Here is a 23,063-nt window from a genome sequence, read left to right on the forward strand (position 1 = left end):
GGAACAGCACTGATAACACCAGTGTTTTTAGTTGTTGCTCAGTAATGTTTAGTCTGACCAAGGACTTTCTGAGTCTCATGCTCTGCCAGGGAGGAGGGGAAGCTGGGAAGAAGCAGGGACAGGACACCTGACCCACACTAACCAAAGGGGTATTCCCTAACACAGCACGTCATGCCCAGTATATAGCCTGGGGGCAGTTACCCGGAAGGCCCAGATCACTGCTCAGGTCGGGCTGGGTATCAGTCAGCGGGTGGTGAGAGGTTGTATTCTCTACCCTTGTTATTTCCTTTATCATTATTATTACTGGTGGCAGCAGCAGTGGTTTGTGTTATACCTGAGTTACTGGACTGTTCTTTTCTCAACTGGTGGGAGTTACATTGTTTCAATTCTCCTTCCCATCCCTCCAGGAGCGGGGTGAGGGGAAGAGGAAGAAGGGTGTGGTTGGGGCATGAGGGAGTGGCTGTGTGGTTCTGAGTTACTTGCTGGACTTAAACCATGACACACCTTTATCAGATTTTTTGCCAGATGTTTCTCACAAAGTGAATCATCATTTTAGCTTCACGTCCACTTGAGCTAGTAATCTACTCCCTGCTTTGAGAGGTGATAGAACACTGAGAGAAAGGTTTTCTGGTTTTGTAAGCAGATACGTATAAATAAAAAGCATAGGAGACTAGATATCAAATACAACTGACTAACCATTAATGAGACTTCTTCCTCCAATAGCTGTTAGATACCTCCATGTAAATGACAATGGGAACTGCCATATGTTTTACATCAGGCATTTCTTCCAGTTAAGACAAGTTAAAGACTCACAGTTACCCACAAGGTCTCTCTCAGAGACTGACTCCTCAGATGTAATGAATCATGCTATCTGAAGAATGACGCTTCGTAGAAACAGGTTGTGCTCCGTCCAGACTGGCAGCTGAACCACCAACTGCACTAAGGTTCAGCATAAATGCAAGAGCTGTCTGGTCCAAAAGCACAGCTTGGTTCTCAATCCAGCTTTCCAGCCCACAACTACATAACAGATTATTTCAAATAATAATCATTTGCACATGTAACTATTTCCACAGGATAGGAATGGGCAGGAAATGTTGTCTGGTAGGCATTAGTCACCTTATTTATTTGTTAGCTCTGAGAGGTGCTCAGATAGCTAAGCAAAGGTTGCTGCTACTCAACCAAAACAAAGTTTAATATAAAGAGAAACCCATACCTTTGTATCTTCCTGGGACAATTCACCAGATGCCAAGTTCACAGGACCTGTAAAAGCAAAGATTCTTGCCTTTAGTAACAAGCAACGTCAATTTGGGTCTGCTTTGGTTGCTGCTCCTGGTCACCTTCATTTTTCAAAGAAATGGGGGACACAAGGAGCAGGCAAGTGAGACCACTGGATACGGGCAGCTCATGTATCTCCTGTCCCCACAGCAGTGTTCCTGTGGGCAGTGTGAAAGCTGGATACACAACAGTGCTATGTTATTGTCACGCTTATGTCCAGGCTAGGCAAGCACCACGATTTCTCAGCCAGCTGCTGATTAACCCCCACAGACTCAGAAAACCAACAGTTTGCCATTCCTCACAACAACTCTGCAGAGTAGCTGTGCTCTGCTTTTCTACTGCAGGGCTTTCATGTGTGGTTTTTTCTAATGGTTCTGTCCCATGCCTGTTGGGAAGACCACAGCACGTGCAAAACAAGGGACACACTTTGCAAGTTTTGCCCAAACACAGCCTCAAGGACTATTGTGAAAGAGCAAACAGGAGTTATCTGGCTATAGGAATGCAAATGAACACCAGCATCACTCAGGCTTCCAGGAGCCTTATTCTTTAGTGAACATGTTTTAAATAATAATAATTATATAGCCAGAGTTATGCTGGTAAATATGTTTTATTTTATACTTAATTTCCCAACTCAAGCTTCACATCTGTTCCAAGATAGATGAATCCCTCTCTGTTATCAAGCTCCAGCAAATAGTTGAACTAAGTATGGTTCAGCAGCCAGTATAGGGTGGTTTGGGAGACGGTCTTGAGAAATGTGGGGGTTTGGGACCTCTGTCCTTTCTTGGCATTGCCCAACGTCTATACTTGAGTTTAGAAAAAAGAGCTGCATCAATATATCTTTGGAAAAAAACAATTCAAAGATATCTGCCTATTAGCGAGATCACACAATCTTCAGCAACAGCTCAGCAACCCTACCTACCCTGCAGGTCCCTGAGAGGCCAAGTTCTGAGATGCTATTATGGGCCCCCTGCAACCAGTATGCCTGATGTTCCTCACCCTAGCAGTGCCACTTCATGCTGGCAGGAGTCAGGACTGAGTCCTTGTTGATTAGAATCCTGATCATTAATTTTTAATTAATCCACCTTCTTTAATTAATTTTCTGCAGTAGTCACATGTATACCTCTCCTTGCATTCTGACAGTCACAGAACACAAAATCACTAGTGCCACCAAACAAAGCATTCCAGACACTGCTTTTCAGCTATAAGAAACAGACTATTTCTTCTATAACTGTAACTGCAGAAAGTTTCTTTAAAAGCTTCAATAGGAAGATATTTTTACAGCATTGTCATATAACTGGCATTATTATTATTATTGTGCTATTGTTGTTGTTAGTATTATTATTCAGTTTCACAATACTCAGAAATAAAAAGCTGGTTGCTCAATACCTAACAGTATCCATTCAACTCATGGGCATGGAATTTTAAGGTCAGAAAACAGAAAAAAAGCACAAACTACTGAATTAGCCAAAATAACACCTATTTCGCCTTTTGTTCTGGATCCCTGCTGGATAATGTATCACTCCATGTATTTGAATTTAATTAAGTTGGTATGGGAGGTTCACTGGTACGCTAGTAGCATAATCTAACACTGACCCACTGCTTTTGTACGATTGCATTTCACAAGGGGCTTCTGATAGCACTGTGTTTTAGAAGTTCGTTTATCTTGACTTTAGGTCCACCCAGAAGTGAGGAGTTACTACTTCTTGGAATAGCAGCAGATTTAAAATCTGAGGGAGATCCTTTCATGACATGAATGAGCCAAATTAATGACCTAAGCCTAGCAACAATTTTATAAAGGAAGTCACTGAATGCAACTGAGTTGTAGTAAAAAGTATTCTATCAACCATTTTGTATCATTTCTGCTTCTAGGAGCAATGATTTTAACCCAGTCTTGAAAATACTGGCAAATGGAGAGTGTAAGACAGGCTGCTGGTCACCAGTAGCAATCATTCATGATTTTTCATTATCTGGATTTGGTGGTGGTTAGTGGAAGAGGTAAAAAAAAATAAACTGAAAAAAAGTCTCATTTCTAGAAACACAGTTACCAATAACAATATCAAAATCCAAGATTAAAAAACCTTGCTGCTCATCAGCGTAAAAGCTATAGGCTCCTCATGTCTACAAGTACTTAACACAGACTGCAAAGCGTGCAAGCATAATTACTACAACGAGTTTGTATATAGTCCTGCATACTGCCAAAACATGGCATATTTTGCTTCTTGCTGCTAAACTATGGGGATTTTTTTTTAAACAGGCACAAAATGATGCATAAAAGCACAGAAGTGTGTAACTTCCATTGAAAACAGAAATAGGTAGGTGTGCCTATGCCAATATCTATGTCAAGTATCTTTGGCATAAAGGGGGGATGAGAAACTTTACAATCAGAATCCAAAATGAAACTAGAAGTCCTGAACTGGTGATTCTTCCTCTGGACAACCAATATCCACTGATGTTCATTACCTGCTTGGGCCAAATTGGCCAGAATTGAAACTGCTTTTAGTGAAAAACACCAAAGTAATTATCACTTAGAAGTTGTATTGCCCAAGCTACTGCCACATATAGTGCTACCAATCCAGGCCATTCACTTTCTATCCCTGAGAAGCAGCACAAAGATAACGCTGGGCAAATGAATACCCAGAGTCAATGTTTGCACACTGCATCAGCAAAATAATTCACAAACCTTTTATGGTAAATTGCCACTTACACTTACAATAACAGATGCATAGTTTGCAACTGATAACAACTGCTTATAATATCTCTATAAATTTCCCTTATAATGGCAGAATCCTGCTGGAAACGTTGGGTATTTTTTCAGCACTTCTCCAGCACTAAAAAAGGCACCCTACATGTTTAAACAAGAGCTACATGATGTTTATGTCCCTGTTTTATCCATTCATGTAAAAGTTTCTAGCAGATGCCACCTGGAACTGCAGTCCCATTCCTTTCCCTCAGTCTGCCCCTGGTCCTATCAGCAGTTTATGCAGGTGCTCATAGTCCTGCTGCCCTAAGTAGGGCTGTGTCCAGCACTACCACTGAGCAAGACTGAACCTCTCACGGAGCTCACGGTTTTCAGCTTATTGCTTTACCCACATATACAGCACCAGCCACACAAGCAAATGGCCAGCTGATGGATGAAAACCTTTAATTAATATCTAACAATCGTGCGTAAATACCTAAAGTGTCATACTTCTGACGCTTTTTTTTGTGGTTCTCTTTTTTAGCTGTATGTAAGACATGCTTGTATGTCCAATGCATACCAGCATATGTTTTGTTAATGAAAGAGCATTCTCATCAGCAAGCACAGTCACAAAATACTTACAGAGGTAAAATGATCACTAAAATATTGAATGTCTAATGGGAACTTTTCCACATTAAGAAGTCTGGACTGGATCCCAAAAACTATTCATACCAAACATTATTTTATTCCTATCTTTATCGACTTGTTTGGCTTTACTGGATTTTGCAAGCTGGAGAGTTCATTCAGTTAAACACTGCCCTCTCCTGGAAATTTCTGACACTTTTTCTGTCTCATAATAAAACTAATTGAGTCATTTCTGGTCACAATAAATGACATAGTATTTTGTGCACATTTTAGTCTGACACTGGAAAAGATACACTCCGTAAGGAATATCACAATTTACACAACTCTTGGTGTATTTCACTGTTGTCTACTTACAGGTTTCTAGTGTTACGGAACATAGGATCTTCCTGAATAGTGTCTGAATTTGTGCCAACTTTCTAAAGCTTTTAAAGTCTGCAAATTATGGAATAAAAAACTATATTATGGAATTAAAATTATGGAATATAAAACTGTACCTTCTACATGGCTTTTTGTACTGCAGGGAATTTTTGGACCTTCCATCGTCTCAACTTGGTTTGAATTAATACTCTATTAAAAAAATCAAAATAACAGTAACTATTTGACGTACATGACATTTATCTGAAAACTCAAAAACAGTATCAAAGCCTATTAAACAAATATGTTATAAGCAATACCAAAATGATTGAGAGAAATTCCACAGAGTATTCTATCGGTTACCCTCCAAAGGAAACCAGTAGCAGTTCCTCAAGAGGGAAACTGGTAAAATATTTTTAATTGCAGATGAGAAATTACCTCCTGGTTACAATATATAAGGAAGCCAAAGAATCAGATTTAACATTTACAATACATTGTTTATAACCTCCTTCTCTATGAGAACAGCAGCACAGCAGCTTTGCGTAACAGCTCTGTTCAGAAGTCTGATTAACCTTGAGAGCATCTCTACAGAGCAAGAAATTTTGGTGGGTGAGCAATACAAAGAACCTAAACCAGGACTAAACACTAACTATGTGGTAAACCAAACTGGAATGCAGGAGCTGCTCCCTCCCTGCATCCATGGCCACTGGCTGGGGTGACCCCCTCACTCAGATAAACACACTGACTAATGACTCCTGCTCAAGAGGAAGATGGAGCTAAGATCTAATGCCTTATTTTAGCACCTTCAAAGATTGTAAGTAAAGGATGTGGAGGATAGAATGTGTCCTTTTGTGTAGTTTCATCTACAACTCTTCTTGCTTTTAGTTCTTCCCTCTAGTTAGGTTGCTGTGTATTTGCCATCTACCAGAGCAACAAACGGAAAAGAGGCATGGTAACCTGAGTACGAAAGTGAGGGATGACTCTTGGCAGAATACTGCAGCCAAACTGATTTGAAAGCAGTCAAGCAAGCTATAACCCCCAACTCAGTGGGGATAATTACGTTTTTCGCTGCTCCTCTGTATGTCCTCCTACTCCTATACCTGCCAGTCAGAAATAAATCAACTGCTTTCAGGGCAACTACTACATCTGCCCACCACCAGGCAACAAAATTATTTACACTATCATAAGTTATCTTGATCATTTTGGATGATTATCCTGGTTTGGCCTTTTTTCTTTTTTTTAATACCCTGACACTATTTCACATATATTCATTAGTCCTGGATTTCTTTTCCTCTCACAGAGCACCTCTCCCCTGCACTGCCTGTGCTGTCTCCAGCAGTAGAGACAGCCAAAAGAATCACCTCCACAGACTGCTTAGGGCTTTGCTAGAGGTGCTTGATGAACCATACGGCCTCACTGATGGGTGCTGCTACCACCACCATGATTTCTGCCCCAAGGAGGTTCCACAGAGCTCAAGCAATTCCACGCTTTTCCTCATCATCTCCAAAAACCTCTCCTCTGTATTGCCTAGTGCAGCCACAAAACCTGTGGGTCGACACTTTTTAAACTGCAAAGCCCCTGCAGGTCTCCAGTGAGAGCATGGCTCCTGTATGGGTAACTAGCTTACTGACAAGTTGTTTAACTTTTCCATTACTAATTAGACTTGTAAGGATCGGTTAAGGGACTAAGAACCCACAGAGCAGGACTAAAACACATATTTGAGAAAGATTGGGATTTTTTTGCATGAATAAATGCAAAAATAGTTTGTGCTTATCCCTAGGTCATGCACTGACACATAAAAATAGTGCTGCATGCCACCATAACTGGGACAAGTCCCTCCTCTTTAGTCCACATCTGATGCAAGCCTAAAATAGCAATGTGGTCATTTATGCAGTGTCAAGATACAATAAACTAGATGTACAGTCTTGGTCTGCTGCTGAATACTCCAGTGCAGCAATAAATTCTACCTCTACTTTTAAAAAGACTATGTATCATGAAATTTCTAATGCTACCTTATGCTTTGGTTCCAAGTAAGGGCTGCAAGTCCAAGAAAAAAAAATACCTTTTACCTTACCCATTGCACATAATACATAGTCTAAACATGACACTTTGATCATCCCCCCACATATTATCACTTCAGGATGATCTCTGATGTATGGGAAATGAACTAAACTATGTGATCTTCTCAATTATTCTGGCTTATTTCTGCTTTATTAAAAATAGTGCGATATTAACACCAGGCAGATCTCCACAATGGAGGATCTAGACTGCAAGTAGATGAATAAGCAGACAGGAAACCCACAAGTGAAAGGTAGCAGCTTTTTCCTGAAAACACCAAGAAAAGAATTTTGCAGCCTTTAAAGAGTCTTTATCTCTGAGAGCCCTGCAAATATCTACCACACCACACTTTCTCTTGCTATTTCTAAGACTGAAAAAAGAACAAGGATTTGATGAGTGTAAGAAAGAGGCAATGATACAAATAGCAATGCATTCTTTATTACAGTCTTGGGTTTGCTATTGAGTTTACTATTGTTTCCATGGGAAAGCTACACACAAACGGTAGGTATTCTGCAAGCTACAAACACAGAAGAACTTCTTTGTATTAGAACAAATCAAAATCTTTGCAGTGTAGATACACAAGATTATACATAAGGTCTCTACAATACATCACACCTTAAGTTTTTGTGCTAAAGATAACACATGGATCACACTCTAGGCTAAAAAAAAAAACAAAAACATACAGAATGTAATAAAGACAACCCAAGGAAAATCAGCATCCAAGTATGAAAGCATAACTTAGGCATCGAAAGTAAAAGATTTTAAGACGGGGAAAAAAAAAAAGCCTATTCTTAGTGTGGTTTTATTTCACTAGTTTTATATAGTCATGTGTTATTAACCCAAAACCATAAGTGAGCACCTGCACTGCTATTAAAGATCATATGATTTCAAGTGTTTTCCTCTTTACTTCACAAAAATTGAGAGGCATCCTGAAGGATATCACAGCAGTGCTCTAGATACCTTACAGTAAAATAAGACCTACTAAGCCATAAGTAAACTCTATGGCAAAAGCCTGCACTCTGTATTTCTGCTCTAAATGATACAGTGGGGTTGGCTGTTGATAAAGGCTTCCAGGCATTACACTACTAGACAAAAGAATGGAATTAAATTATATATTACAAAGTACCAACGTGAATACAATGGCAATGCAATTAAAGACAGAGATTGCAGGAAAGATTCACTGTAGAGTCCACACGGATTCAAAAACAATCTGGGAGGTAAAGGAGGCTTTGATAAAGTGCTCAATATCTCTTATCCTCCAACTTCACGCATACAGTGTGCTACACTTATGCAAAGTAGAAGCCCACAACAGTAATCCTGTGATTAGGATGCTATTAGTGACAGAGGCAGCTTAAACTGATAGGCTACTCAAGAAAAACAAATCCAGCCTAAAGAGTCTATAGTTGGAAATTACTGAATAAAATCTCTGGACAATCCCCTGAGCTACACAGGTATTTACCTGGTAAAGAAGAGGTCTATCCCAGAAGTATTTTCTGAAGAGCTTAATGTCCGACTCCAGCAAGTGCTGTGTGGTGTGGCTAAATGTCAGTGTCAGAGCTCCTGATGAATGAATAAACTGCACCCAAGCACCCTCACTGATCTCCGCTCTTGAAATGTCAAGCGAGTGACTGCCCTGGAAACTGGAACAACACACAACTTAAACCAAAGCAGATGCTCTGCGCACAGGTAGAATGAAAGCACAGCCGCAGTGAGGTTCTGGTTCGCCCTTGACACAGCCCAATGGGATCTCAATGTACCCACTGCAAAAAAAATTGAGGCAGAAAATCTGAAACATCCACCAAAAACACAGCTGGGCAAACAATACTTACCAGTTACTCTATTCAGGCCTAAGAACACACAGCTCTTTCTGGCCATCAGCAGGGAATAACTGTCAGCACTAGATGGTTACTCATTAGTAAAATAAGCCACAAAAGCAAGCCTTGAAAACACCTATTTCTCCTAAATTAGCAATAGTACCTTTTCCTGTTAACCTTGCCATATATAGCAGTAGGACACAACTGGCAGCTAGCAGGTTTTTTATCCCACAACTGTGAAGGACAGAAAGTATCTCAAGAGAGCACAGCACTGGTCGGATGTTTCAAAGAAATGAGACATTCATTAGGATAACATACAAGAACATAATGTACTGTACCAGTGTTCAAGGGGTATTTTTCAAACTGAAGTACAGGTTAAGTCTCACATAAAGTACAAACTGCATGGAGCCAGAACCAAAAGAGCCACATACCAAATAAAAATGTAACCCAATTCTTGTCTATTTCTATTTGCAAATAAAAGCCAACACTGAGAAGGGGCAACTGATGCTGAAGACACAAGACACATATACACACATATACCCCACGCAGCTCCTCAGGTCCATATATAGGAAACTCCAGACAACTTAAATGTTCCAGAAATTACTTCAAGTCGTTTATTAGTGTGGCAGCTCTCTGGCAAAATAGGCATAGCTGCAGCACTGGTTTTGCTGCAGGCTATCCATCCATATGGATAAGATATCCATCCATCCCTTATCCATCCTTACCTGAGCTTTACTGTGAAAGTCAGGTCCTGTGGGTTTGTTCATATATTTATAAAAATAAGTATTTGTCCGTATGTGTTTTAATGGGTGTCCTTACTTTTTGGTAATGTGTCAAGATTCAGTTGCAGCAGTGCTGGGAAAGGTACCTGATGGTGCAGCTGGTCCTCTGTCACATAACTGACTATTAATTGACTTGTAAATGTAATGAAGGATGCAAAACATAAACGTTCTTCAACTGCAAATAGTTTACCACTTAAAATGGTAATAAAGGCAAAAAGCAACAGAAACCAACACAAAATAATCAACTCTCAATAACACCAGTACTCCCAAACATCACTTAACAGATAGGAGATTTTTAGAGGAATTAGCAAACCATTATACTCACTTTGTGAAGACCTTTACAAGTTCAGAGTGTCCATTTTGTAAAGCCAAATCTAATGGTGTTGCTCCATCATCATTAGGTAATGCTAGCGCTGATGACCCTCCAGGCTGGGCTGCTAAGAACTGGGAAAGCTTAATCAAGCCCAATTTCATCACAAGGTGGAGAAGAGTTTCTTTATGTTTAGGCTCTGAGAAAACACAATAAGCAAACAAAATCATGTGTAAAAAACTCCAGCGTTTTCTTGGCTAGGAAGCATAAAAAAAAAAACTTGTTATCATCTGCAGAAATACCACAGCTCAGGCTCAGACCTACAAAAGTACTTTGGCAGAGTACAACTCTCAGTGAAATCAACAGAGTTAAATTCCACCTACGGAGCTAAACTACAATATCCAAATGCCATCTAATTTCATCAAAGAATCACAGAATCATAGAACAGTTTGTGTTGGAAGGAACCTTAAAGATCACCTAGTTCAAACATACCTCAGACAGGGACACCTTTAAACCAGGTTTTTCAAAGCCCTATCCAACCTGGCCTTGAACACTTCCAGGGATGGGGCAGTCTAAACTTCTCTGGGCAATCTGTTCCTGCATCTCACCACCCTCATAGTGAAGAATTTCCTCCTAATATGTAATCTAAATCTACCCTCTCTCTGTTTCAGGTCATTACCCCTTGTCCTATACTTACATGCCCTTGTAAAAAGTCCCTCTCCAGATGTCCTGTAAGGCTGCTTTAGGTACTGGAAAGTCTGCTCTAAAGTCTCCCCTGAGCCTTCTCTTCTCCAGGCTGAACAAGCCTCACTCTCTCAACCTGTCTTCATAGGAGAGGTGCTCCATCCCTCTGATCTTACTCCTAGCAGTCCTCTGGACTTACTCAAGCAGGTCCCTCTTGTGTTGGCAGACCCATAGCTGCGTGCAGAACTACAGGTGGGGCCTCATGAGAGCAGAATAGAGGGCAGGATCCCCTCCCTCAACCTGCTGGTCACGCTCCTTTTGCTGCAGCCCAGTGTACGCTGGCTTTCTGGCCTGTGAGCGCACACTGCTGTGTCCTGTTGAGCTTCCATCAACCAACACCCCAAGTCCTTCACAGGGCTGCTCTCAACCCAGTCTCAGCCCAGACTGTATTCATGCTTGGGATTGATCCATATGCAGAAAACAGTTTGAATTAGATAATCTCAGCATTTCTCTTTCCCTGCTTGTAGTACAACATTCAGCACAACAGGTGTCCCAATATATTTCAGAAAACAGTTGAGGCAATTTTCCCTCTGCTTCAGCAGCACAAAATATCTGGCAGCATGGCCAAGTACCAAAATAAAAATAAATAAATAAATAAAGGAGGCAGGGGATGATTTTTCAAGGCATCACTGCAAGAGACCCTTAGCAGTACAGCAAGCCATAAGCTGACAATCATGTGGGTAAAATATACAGGATAATTCTTGTGCCTCCCTTTTCAGAAAGGTGACCTCACCTGTCAGTTCTTCCTCTTCACTTTTTAGCACATAATCATCAAGCTCAACAGGATGAAGCTTAAAATAAATGAGTACACAATGATAAATTAGTCACTAGATGCTGATTCTCTACCCAAGCACTTCCTTGGCTTTTATTCAAAGATGGGTTTATCTGTCTACATATATTCTCAAACACAAAGCCTCTGCAATTTAAAGGCAATAAATAAAATTAAGATTAAGAGCCACTTAACCTGATCTTTACACTGACATTTTGGTATGAGGTTAAATATAAGGGTATATTCACAAAGGTCAAATATTTGAGGGCAGTTACTCTGCCTAAGTAGAGATTAGTAGCTCTTAGAACAACTGGCTGAAATCTATTAGGTTTCCGGTGAAATTTATCATCCTGATTCAACACACTCTTTCTTCCCTGCTACCCAACCAGTTCAGAACACATTATTAAAAATTATGTGCTCCAATGGCAAAGGAAAAGCAAAGCACCTGAAGCATACATAGGTATGCACATTCATTTGTGCAAATACAGTTAAAATCAATAGTAAATTGCTGTCAGATTTCCTCTCTGCATCAATATTTACAAGATAAAACTGTCTGATGGAGAGCAATCCTACAGCAGAAAAAGCAGTTACATAGCCAAAAGCTAATACATGAGTTTTTCAGAAACACTTATGCACTGAGCAAAAGTATCGTGTAATCACAAGCAAATACAGTGGCTCATGGCTGACTCTTATTCAGTTTAAATACTCCCTTTGAAAGTGTCAGGAATATTTATTTTATAGAATTATAAAAAAAAAACAACAAACCAACCAGAAAACCAACCTTGAAGAGTCCTTAAGAGGTCTCTCATCCACTCCTTGCCTTAACACGATTGGTTCAACTTGAATAGCTCCTGACAGATGTTTGTCCCATCTGTTCTAAAAACCCTCCAGATACAAGAGGCTTTCACAAACTTCATAGGCCATCTACACAAGGGATAATTTTATCCTTTCAATTAAAAAGATTTCAAATGCTTAACTTAGCTCACCCTTTTCCAATATAAGCTTGCTGCTTCTTACCCCATCCAAACAGGCATAAGACCCACATCTTTCCTTTCACAGCTTCCTTTTGCATAGCAAGAGGCTGCTTGTCACATCTCAGCTGAGTATGTTTTCTCTGGACATCTTATTAACCGGAGAGTTGCCTTTCCCAGAGCTGGACCTTTTGGAATGCTGTTTTTAGGGGGGAAATCATTATTCTCCTTTGAAAACACTGGACTTGAAATGTTGTAGTATTAAAAAAAGCTAGTTCTCCCATCTCATAAAGCCAGAATGGCAAGGAACCTAAGGAACTTGCTCTACCACTTCACAGAGAAAAATTACTGCATAATCTCCACTGGTGATGAGTTTTTCCTCTGACTATTCAGTGGCAACCCATCCAGACTTCTACCTTTCCACTTCAAGAGGAATTAAAACTTTCAACAGCATCAAATCCAGGAAAACCAGGTCAAGCTTCCTTCAATAAATAAAATAAATTCCAGACCAGATTAAAACGGAGCTTCAGAACACGAGACTCCAACACTGTAACCACCAGCAAACCTGCATGTAGCATCTGAAACCTGTTTTACTGCAGTTCTAACAGAGGCAGACACATTAGCAAGATGCAGGGGAAATTCTTTATACCAGAATATCACTAAACATATTTACAGTATATACCTAAGTATTTCTAGAACACACATGTAAAATGCAACATCATTACTTTATAAAATAAAGTCATCTTCAGACTTTCCTCTTACTTGTGGCTAGCCAAAACGTGATCTAGTGCATTAGCATGTCCATGCAATGCTTATCGTTCCAGGTTTTGGGCAATAGATATTTTTCTTTGTCTCCCCATTTCAGATTCTAGGCCAAAATGTGTTCAGTTGGCTGCTGCGATGATCTGCTGCAAGTTCCTAGGCCATAGAGGAAAGTAATGAACTACGTTTTTTTCCCTCAAAGGTCTGAAAAGTATTTTTAGTTTTGGTCTTTGGAGGCAGTGATCATTGCTGGATTTTAGTTACCAACATTAGTATGAATTACAGTGTTTAAGTATCTATCAAGTGAAACGGCATATACATTTCAAAGTTTTCAAGCACATACAACCTTCATGTCCACTGAATCCAACTCAAGCATTTGTAGAACTACTTTGCTAAAAAACAACATAGAACCATAGAATTACCTGGGTCAGAAGGGACCTTTAAAGATCACCCAGTCCAACCCCCCTGCCATGGGCAGTGATATCTTTCACTAGATCAGCTTGGCCAAAGCTCCATCAACATGACTTCGAACACTTTCAGTAATGAGATATCCACAATTTCTCTGGGCAACCTGTTTCAGTGTCCCATCACCCTCATCATAAAAAATTCCTTCCTTGTATTCAATCTAAATATAGACTATTCCAGTTTAAAACGGTTGCCCCTTGTTCTGCTGCTACAGGCCCTGGTAAATGTCAGTCTCCATCTTTCTTATAAGCCTCCTTTATATATTGAAAGGCTGCAATGAGAACTCCCCAAGTGCTTCCTCTTCTCCAGGCTCACAGGAGAAATGTCACAGCCCACTGATAATTTCTGTGACTTTCCCCTTCACCTGCTGCAAAAGGTCCATGCTTTTTATGTGCTGGGAATCCATGTTGGATGAAGTACACCAGATGCAGTTTCACAAGAACAGAACCCACACAGTGAGCGGCTGGGTAAAGTCAGAACATAAAGAATATGGAAGCAGGATAATAAAAATGCTGGGAGCCTGTGTGTCTCACTTGCTTGGAGAATGCCCTAACTATTCAGATACAGTACAAACATGTGCGCCAGTGTGTTCCCTTTCTGTGTTTCTATATTTCTTCCCCAGAGATTGATAGCATCGTATGTGCTTTGCACTAGTCCCAGTGCTATTTCTCTATTATTAAGTATTAATCACACTAAGTATCTGATTAACTACTAACCACACTCCAACCCTCAGATTAACAACACAGAAACAAAAAGATAAACTTTCATCTGAACTCCATCCTCTGAACAAAACTTCAGCCTGGGGCCACCGGGTTTCAATGTACATTGAGACATTGCAAAAAAGCCAAATAAACTTAGAATCATAGAATCATAAAATAGTTAGGGTTGGAAAGGACCTTAAGATCATCTAGTTCCAACCCCCCTGCCATGGGGACACCTCACACTAAACCTTGTCACCCAAGACTTCATCCAACCTGGCCTTGAACACTGCCAGGGATGGAGAACTTGCTCTGGTGCAGGCAAGATCAGGACTTTTCCACTCAGCAAAAAGGGAGCCCTTAGCAAGAAGAATAGCCTTCTCTCTGCTCGGGCACTGCAGCAAATAAAGTTATTCTTCTGGTGGCTAAATCTTAAAAACAATGCAGTATGAGTAAGTCTGTTACAAAAGAACCTAGTTCTAAAAATAACTAATAAACATCAATTAATATCTGTGATCTTGAACACTGTCTACAACAACAATTTCTATTATCTCACCCTGAATATTCTAGTAACAAAGTTCTACCTGCCTGACATAACAACCTCCATGTAAGCTTAAGCTAAATTTGTTCATGGCTAGCTTAAATGCATGTGGTAGCAGAACCACCAGGAAGCTCGACCAGCTGTTTTCACCCCTGATGTACTTTGTCAGAAACAGCAACTCACATTCCTCCCCATCCCTCACCTCTACAGACTGTGTTTGCTGGACTATTCTCCTTTTATTACTCCCACTTGGCTTGCCCAGGATTGAGCAGAAGCTGATGACATAAAGCAATTACTAATAACTTCATGATACTAAAATCTGAAATACAAATTGTAAAATTGAAAGCATAAATGCAAAAGTAAATACACTCTTTCAAAAGAAGAAAAGTATTTTTCACCACAAGTCTGGTTGAACACTGCAACAGGTCATGCAGATAGGTTACAAACTGTCTACCCTTGCAGGTGCTCAAAATTGATCCAACTTCAAAGCCAGTGGAGGGTAGGACCAAGCCACCTCTAGGGACCCCTTCCATCCAAATTGTATAACATAAAAAAAAGACATGATGACTGCTATTAAACTTATAAATAGACACCCTAAAAAGAAAATATTTGCAGTAAAAAGAAAGCTAACATTCTGAAACAACTCATTTTGAGCACTTTCCAGAACAATTTTCAGTCCACCAACCTCCTCTTAAAGCTTTTTGCCATGACAGAACAAATGGCATTTTCCCACACTTTTCACTTTCCTTCCCCCTTCCCTCAAGGTAGATTTCAAATGTGGCACAATGGGTTGGAAAACAAGCAAAAAAAAAAACCCAACAAAAACAAACAACGACAAAAAGAAAACCATCAAGAATTTAAAAAATGTGGGAAAACATCATTAATTCAACTGCATTCAGTGGCAAACAGGAAGAAGATATGGAAAAAGGAAAACATAAGCTTCTTCAACATATTCATATTTAAATGGTATAAAGCACCATTTCCATCAAGACAAAAAAATAACAGTTCCTAAGATCTGAAAGATGTCTGATTCATACAGGGTCAGCTACTCTGCAAGGCAAGTGGTGCTGTAAAAGATGCGCACTATCAGGACGCTGTTTTGCATCGCATCCTGATTTTCCAGCCCAAACGGTCCGTTTGACTTAACACAGAGCTATGCCAAACACAGTCTGTTTTAAACATTCAAGAAATCCTTTTGTTCTTCCTTGCACCTGAATCCTTTCCTGTGTCCAAAACAATAAACAAATATTTCTCTCTGACAGAAATGACTAAGCTCTTTCTGGGCTATGAATCTCATTCATTTCCTGGAAGGACACTAAAAGCCACAAGACTTGTGACTTGAAAAGCAAGGGAGACATCAAAACTGGCTGACAAATTCCAGTTTTTCCTGGCTTCGTATTTTCACGCACTGCTATTCATTTTTTCATTTTTTCATTTTTCCATTAGGTATGAGATTGTTTATAAAGCCATTTTCAGTGGACCTCACTGCTGCAAAAACACACACAAGTGGTTTTGTGAATAGACAGTGGCTGTGATGCACAGTCAGGTACATAACAGCCCGTCGGAGGGCACAGCTGTGCTGACATCTCCCCTTTCCACTTCATATCTGGCATATCCCCCTTTTCTTTAATTAGATCCCCTATTCATCAGACCTTTATCAACACCCAGAGGCTGGCATCAATGCTGCTTGAGAAGAGGAGGAAACAGGGGAAGGTTAAACTCCATCTCAAGGGTGGACTGTAAGGAGTCTTGCAGCAGTTTCAGCATCAGGAAGGCTTCAGAAGCTTCCTCTAGCCCCATGCAGTAAAGGCTGTGGATGGTGCTACCATCTACACTGTCAGGTGAAATTTCACTTGACTGTACTGCTTTTCCTCTGTCCCATGCAGTTTCCAAAGCAGAAAACTCCTACAGGGCCAAAGATTTGTCTGTTTCTCTAACCTCCTGAAATGTCTGACAAAAAACAATATTACCTCTCCTCACAAATCTTACCATAGCTAGAAATACTTATCTGCTGCTCCCAATGTTTTCCTAATTCCATGGAAGAGAACATGGACTTTGCCATCATATCCCTTTCCTTCTGCAGGAAAAAAAGAAATCTAAAATTCCAACTGAGGAAAAGGCAGAGACAGTATTCAATTTAGATCAAAAATACAACATGCATCAGCCAGGTTTGAACTGGTGCAACTTAGTGGGAATGTGTTTAACACCAAGTGGAAATAGTACCAGGATTTACAAAGAAAAGGGCAGGGAGAGGGCAGCAAAGTCAAAAAATGACACAGAAAATGTTAAGAGTGTTCCCTAAAGGCAGAGTATAAAGCAGCAGGGCTGGGTACTTCAGTTCATGCCACAAGACCCAATCTTAGAAAACAATTATGAAGCATTTATGAAATAAAATGGAAATTCTCCTTCTTCATGAAAGGGAATTAAACAAGTATGGACACTTCCTTATAATCCACAACTAATTTTCCTAATTCAGGTCATCATTTTATTGCTTCTACTGATAGCTTTAAACCTAAAAGAGCACTCTGCCTCTTGAAAATAACTAAATAATGGCAAAGCCAGCAGCAAATGTTCTTGTTTGGTTACCAGTATAGTTAAATCACCCAGACAAACCTGCACTCACACTCCCAGCAATACCACTGAAACAACCAGAAACAGAGATGCCTTCAGCCTCTGGTGTGTAAGGCAAATGGCTCCAGTGCTCCTGCTCCCTCTCTGACAGCCAAGGAAAGTAGTAAGTGTGTCAAGGACAAAAAAGTTGCAGTGCAGATGCAAAACCTATGTCAGATGGTCTCTGGGGACTGACACTCCTAAAACACTGCCATAACTTGATGGTACTAAGAGAGGAAAGGTTACTTGGAAGCATTTTTCTTTTCCAACTTAAACTACTCCATCTTGGTTCTTTTTTTCAGTAAACTGAAAAACTGTTGGAAGAAAATTATTATATTTTTAAGCAGCTCTACAAGTTATTTGCTTATTATTTAATACTGATTGGATACAATTTAATACATAAATCAGATAATACAATTTTCAAAAGGAAAATATCCTTTATAAAGCACAATCAAAAAAGAAAATCAGCTTCTCCCTCTCCCTCCTCACTAACCCTCCTTCCCCTTTCTTCAAACCCACCAACAAATAAATGTGTGAGCATAGCACCTCTGTTAGGTCCCCAGTTTCCTCTAGCAGCAAACTGCTTGTGGGCCAGGTGATGTCAAAATCCAACCAGTTGGTGCGAGTAAGCAGCCTCTGACACGGCTGTCACACAGGCACGTACTACAAGCGAGGATTACTGAAAGGTTCATGCTTTCCTGTTTCTTTTGTTGAGCTTTAAACAATGTGGCTAACAAGTCCTGACCTGCATGACTGCACTAAATTACTGAATTATTTGCAAGGCTCCCTAGACAATCCAGGCTCTCTCTATCCAATCCTTTTTATACCTTATAAAGGGAATACAAACACTTCTTCTGAATATGAAAACTACTATGAATGAATTATTCTTCTATCTTTCCATCAACCCGTAAGTCTCTAAATCCTCATAAAAATGAATGAGGTCCAAAACACCAGATGGTGCAATAATTTTCTCCAGCCATGTGTCACTCACAAGCAAATTTGTTCCAGTACAAATAACCAAGCACTCTGAAAACTAACAGAATCTCACAAAAATGAGGTCCTAACTAGTGAAGGATGATAGCACTCACATCTTTGACACCACCAATACTAAAAAGCCACACATCATGACACCATCAGACCTCTGGAGCAAGGAGTTGCAGGTACAGCAGCTAGGGAAAGAAAGTCTCACCTTCTTTCTATATCCTTATAAAGTCTCTCTTTCCCACCCATTTTGATCTTTCAGAACATGGGGAAGAAATGGAGTGCTGGGACAACTCTTGATCACCTCATGGTGGAAATTAATCAACTTCTCACCAGGCTGAGATCTGAAGCCCTCCTGCCCTGGTCCACCCACTTGTCCTTCCCTCTCCCTCATCTGCACACACAGGGCTTTCTCAATTATGCTTGGCTTCTTGGCTTTGGGGACAAAAACACAGTGATGGGGACAGCATGAGGAAGCAACAAGAGTCAGTGCTTCTCAGAATCAGGTTAAAGAAGAATATAGATGTAGAAAGAAGAATCAAAGAAATAAAGCTGTATGAAAGAAGAATCAAAACTATATTGTCAGAAAGGAGAGAGAAGGATACAGGAGCCAAAAAAAATATACAAACTGCTTAGAGGATACCAAAATGTATGTCAGGCCTTGCCCAAGCTGGATCCCAGAGAGAGAGACAAAGGAAATGACTGACTTCCCTTAGGCTGAAGGCCAAGCTGTACAGAAAGCTTCCAGGAGCCCCACACTCAACAAGGGTGGCCAGTAAAAACTGCTGAGGCAGGACTGCACTGCACTGAGAGCTCCTCACTGTGGCTAGGAGGCCCCCAGGAATTCAGATTAGCTTTTGTTTTATTCAGAAACAAGGAAAGAACACAGCTTCATTTAAGAGCAATAACTGGGGTACAAAAGGAGATGTCACCTCTTCTGTGTAACAGTGCCCATGTGGCAATCTCTAATGAGGCATGCTTGTATAACATTTCAAACCTTCACAGAGACTTTGTACAGTGACTGAGGCACACATCCCTGCTTTTTTGCTGTATTCAAACTTTGTTTATGTATAACATTTAAATCTGAAAAGTGAACAAAGACTGGAAAAGACATAGAAACATAAAAATACCAGTCCTATAAAGTATCATGAGGGCAACATACTCTTTTCCATACAAATGTTGCAGCACATGTAAAAATTAACAATTAGCATTACCAAAACTTAAAGAATTTTGCTATTTGCATTGCAGTCTGGTACCAGCTGAGCTATCTCCAAACCTCTGAGTGCACAACACACCCAGCATAGGCTCCCCCATGTTTCCAGCAAGTAGGTACCCAGCTAGCTTTGCCCAAGCATCTCTCAGTACCATTGTTATCCTGCTGATACTTCTGCATTGGGCTTCAACTGGTTTTGATGAAAAGCTTAGCCAAGTCTGTGAACAAAACTATAGTTGATTTCTTCAGACTTTGAATCAAGATCTTCATTGCTAAGATCCAACAGCCATTCCAGTAGCTGAATAACATGAACAAATATTTACTACACATCAAAATGAAACAAGTATCAGCCTTTTTTTTACTCCTATCTAGCCAATATTTGAATGAGACATGGTATTTGTTTTTACATCTCTTGAAAGAGCTGTTTACAACAGACAGACAAAACCCATCCTTCTCCTGAAGAAGGCAGTAGCAGATTTCAAGCTATGTGTCATTAAGAATTAGAAAGATTTAAGAAGGGAAAAAAGTCCTCACCTAAAGAAAAGGGCTAAGTGCTGTACTTTTACTTCCCAGAAGCTTGCATGAAACTCTTTTTCAGTTTGGCTCACATGAAAACTGCCTGTCCTCCAGCTTTTAGCAATTTAAAGTGCTAAAAGGAAAACAGCCAAAAGTACCAAGTTTTCAATGAAAAACATACGAAGTCATCAAGTTTAAGAGTTTCCAACCTCAGCTATAAATCAGGTGGGTCTGCAAAAATAATTATACTATTCAGCAAAATCTAACAACAGTTTTCTGTTTGCAGTCAAACCTGAAACCAGGAAAATTTCACTTGATTTTGTTACAGAATTTTCAACAGCCCAGCCTAATGTAAAGTTTCATGTATATTTCTATCCCACTTCCTCTATAATAAAATAAAAGCAACAAAGCTTGCTTAGTGATATTCTCCTCGAAGAATGGTTATAGTCTTAAAGCATAAACAGACTGAATGGTGCTAAAAACTGTATTAACTCTGTACATCACTGCCTACAATAACACATTCTTCTGTTTTATGACCATCTCCTTTTTGTCTGTGTAATTAAAATATCTCACTTGGTTGGAAACATGGCGACAGCATCTCACTGCTACAATCCTTGCTTTTTTAAATAGACAGCTCTTTATTTGTGAAAAGTCAGAGTCTATTTATAAATAAAGAACTGCATTTACACTGAGTCAAGGCACAAAAACCTTCTGGAGAGACTAAGTTACAATAACCATTATTATCCTTTTTAAACCTCTGGGCACAAACCAAATCTCTCACTGCCCCTCTCATACTTGAGCAATTTTTCATCTTAACCACAAAATAAAACACTAGGATTGAGAACCTGGGATAAAATGATGAGACACCCTACTCTGAACTGTGAGCAAAACCATTGTTAAAAGCTTTCCAACTGAAAATAAAAGTTTACCACCTTCTGAGCAGCTTCCAAGGATGTTCCAAGTCGACGGCAACTCTTCATAAGCAACGGCCATCATTAAATCATTATCCAGGGACTGCAGATCTTTTGTCCTTAGCCCAAATTTATCCAGCAACAGCTCATGACTAGCGGCAGTGACACATTCTGCATGATCAACCAGAAAGCGAGACAACTTGCAAGACAGATTCTCCCTGTAATTGACAAGGCAGCTGCCGAGGACTACAGGTGAGTATCCCCTTGTGTACATTAACACAGAGACAGCAACTGCTTCTTGGCATCCATGACCTGTAATTATAATGCAGATTATTCACTAACAATACCTATGTTCAGAAAATTCATTAGTTTTTCCTCATTCCCCCCTGCCTCCAAAAGCTGTGACTACTTATCCAGCATTATTTCATTCTTTCCTCTAATCACATCACTATTTCTGGTGATGAACTTGGACTTGACTAGACTGAATTGCCAGTCCTCCCAGTTATACTGACATAAACCAAGAACAGTCTTTCTAGGTGAAGGCTCTTTAACAACAATGGAAAGAAGAGGTAACTATATCAATATGAAATCCCACAAATCAAAACCTTGAAGGTTCCTGGATAAGAATTACGTAAATGAGATACTTATTACCAGAGTGGCACAGTGGCCTGCAACACAAACTCTGAATAATGTATCTATTTAACACCCATTTTGTACCTACTTGGTGTCTCCATGTAGGCCAAAACCTAGAAGCTTTTAACTAATGCATGATTCAAGCTTCCAGCAGACTTGATTAAATGCTGTATCAACTCTCAAGCTTATAGTTGGGACCCTCGAAGTCCAAGGTAGTTTGTCTCTCAAACCTCTTAAGCACCTTGTGCATTCCTCCTCCTACTTTGCTATCTAAGTGAGGGTGGCTATCATATATCTAAGAATTGCAAGCTATAACTCTCACAGGAGAGCTAATCATGACATACTATGGGTGCAAATCTAAATTCCCCAAAATATCCCTGAACGACTGCAAGTATATATGCAATCTAGCAACTGCAGAAGGAAGCATGTACTTACCACATCTGCAGTTGTTTTTAAAGTGCTCTGCGTTCCCTTATGTTTAATTTGGCCACTATGAAACAACGTTAACATCAGCAGGACTATATTTTAACCTCACACTTTATTTTCATCTGTTAATGGCGTCTGCTGGGAACAGGCAGAGGATTAAGTGTTGCTTGCAGCCTCCTGTTTTTATTCATAGCTCAGAAGCAATCATTTAACAGTGTCATTTCAGGCCTCTTAAAAAAAAAAAAAACAAACCAAAAACCCACAAAACTTTGCTGTCCGGGAATAAGCCTAGCATTGAATTTTCTCCAGTTGTAATCCATGACAATCATTTATCATTCACAGGATCAAAGGAGCCACTATGTAACAGCAGCAAACTCCCTTTTTATACTCAGCAGTTATTTTCAGACTCTAAATCCCCTTTAGAAAACAAGAAAAAATAGCAAGCAGATCCTTTTGCACAGGTACACCATGTCTATAGCCACCTACTCGCACAAATGAAAAGGTCACAAAGCACACAAGAAAGACAACAACCGGGGTTTATGTTACATCCGTAAGGGGGAAAACGCCAAGGCAGAGAGACAGCTGGAAGGCAAAACAAATCCCCCTGTTTGCAGCAAGGCACCACTGGAACAGTTCCACTGACACCTCTGTACTGAGTATAGCTCCAGCAGATCTCCAAGCATTGCATGTCTCCATCACGAGGGCCTTGGAAGCTGGGGTGGCTGCTGCATCAAGGGAAAGCTCAGAAAAAACATAGCTTTTGAGGTGTTAGGATGCCTGGAAGTGAACAATTACGGAATAGAATTAATTCACATTGAAAATTATGCCATTCCTGAAGACACCACTTTAATGCACACCCAACTGTGCAAGCCCAGTAACACTATCTACACCTGATACTGCGTTGGTAT

The 23,063-nt window shown here is 40.0% G+C and overlaps 1 protein-coding gene across 1 annotated transcript in view; it reads right to left on the reverse strand.

Annotated features, from left to right (window-relative positions):
- Nucleotides 1–1,219: 1,219 nt before the first annotated feature.
- The window catches only part of LOC115947446 (rho guanine nucleotide exchange factor 28-like), a 41,739-nt gene continuing 19,895 nt past the window's right edge, over nucleotides 1,220–23,063 (reverse strand). The window contains exons 3-5 of the mRNA XM_034072709.1: nucleotides 21,118–21,267; nucleotides 9,931–10,114; nucleotides 1,220–1,260 (exon numbers count right to left, since the gene is read on the reverse strand). Of these exons, the coding sequence (XP_033928600.1) occupies nucleotides 1,236–1,260; nucleotides 9,931–10,114; nucleotides 21,118–21,267 (359 nt within the window). The 3' untranslated portion in view covers nucleotides 1,220–1,235. The remainder of the gene's footprint in view (nucleotides 1,261–9,930; nucleotides 10,115–21,117; nucleotides 21,268–23,063) is intronic.

The sequence above is a fragment of the Melopsittacus undulatus genome, chromosome Z, assembly GCF_012275295.1.
Source record: "Melopsittacus undulatus isolate bMelUnd1 chromosome Z, bMelUnd1.mat.Z, whole genome shotgun sequence".
NCBI lineage: Eukaryota > Metazoa > Chordata > Aves > Psittaciformes > Psittaculidae > Melopsittacus > Melopsittacus undulatus.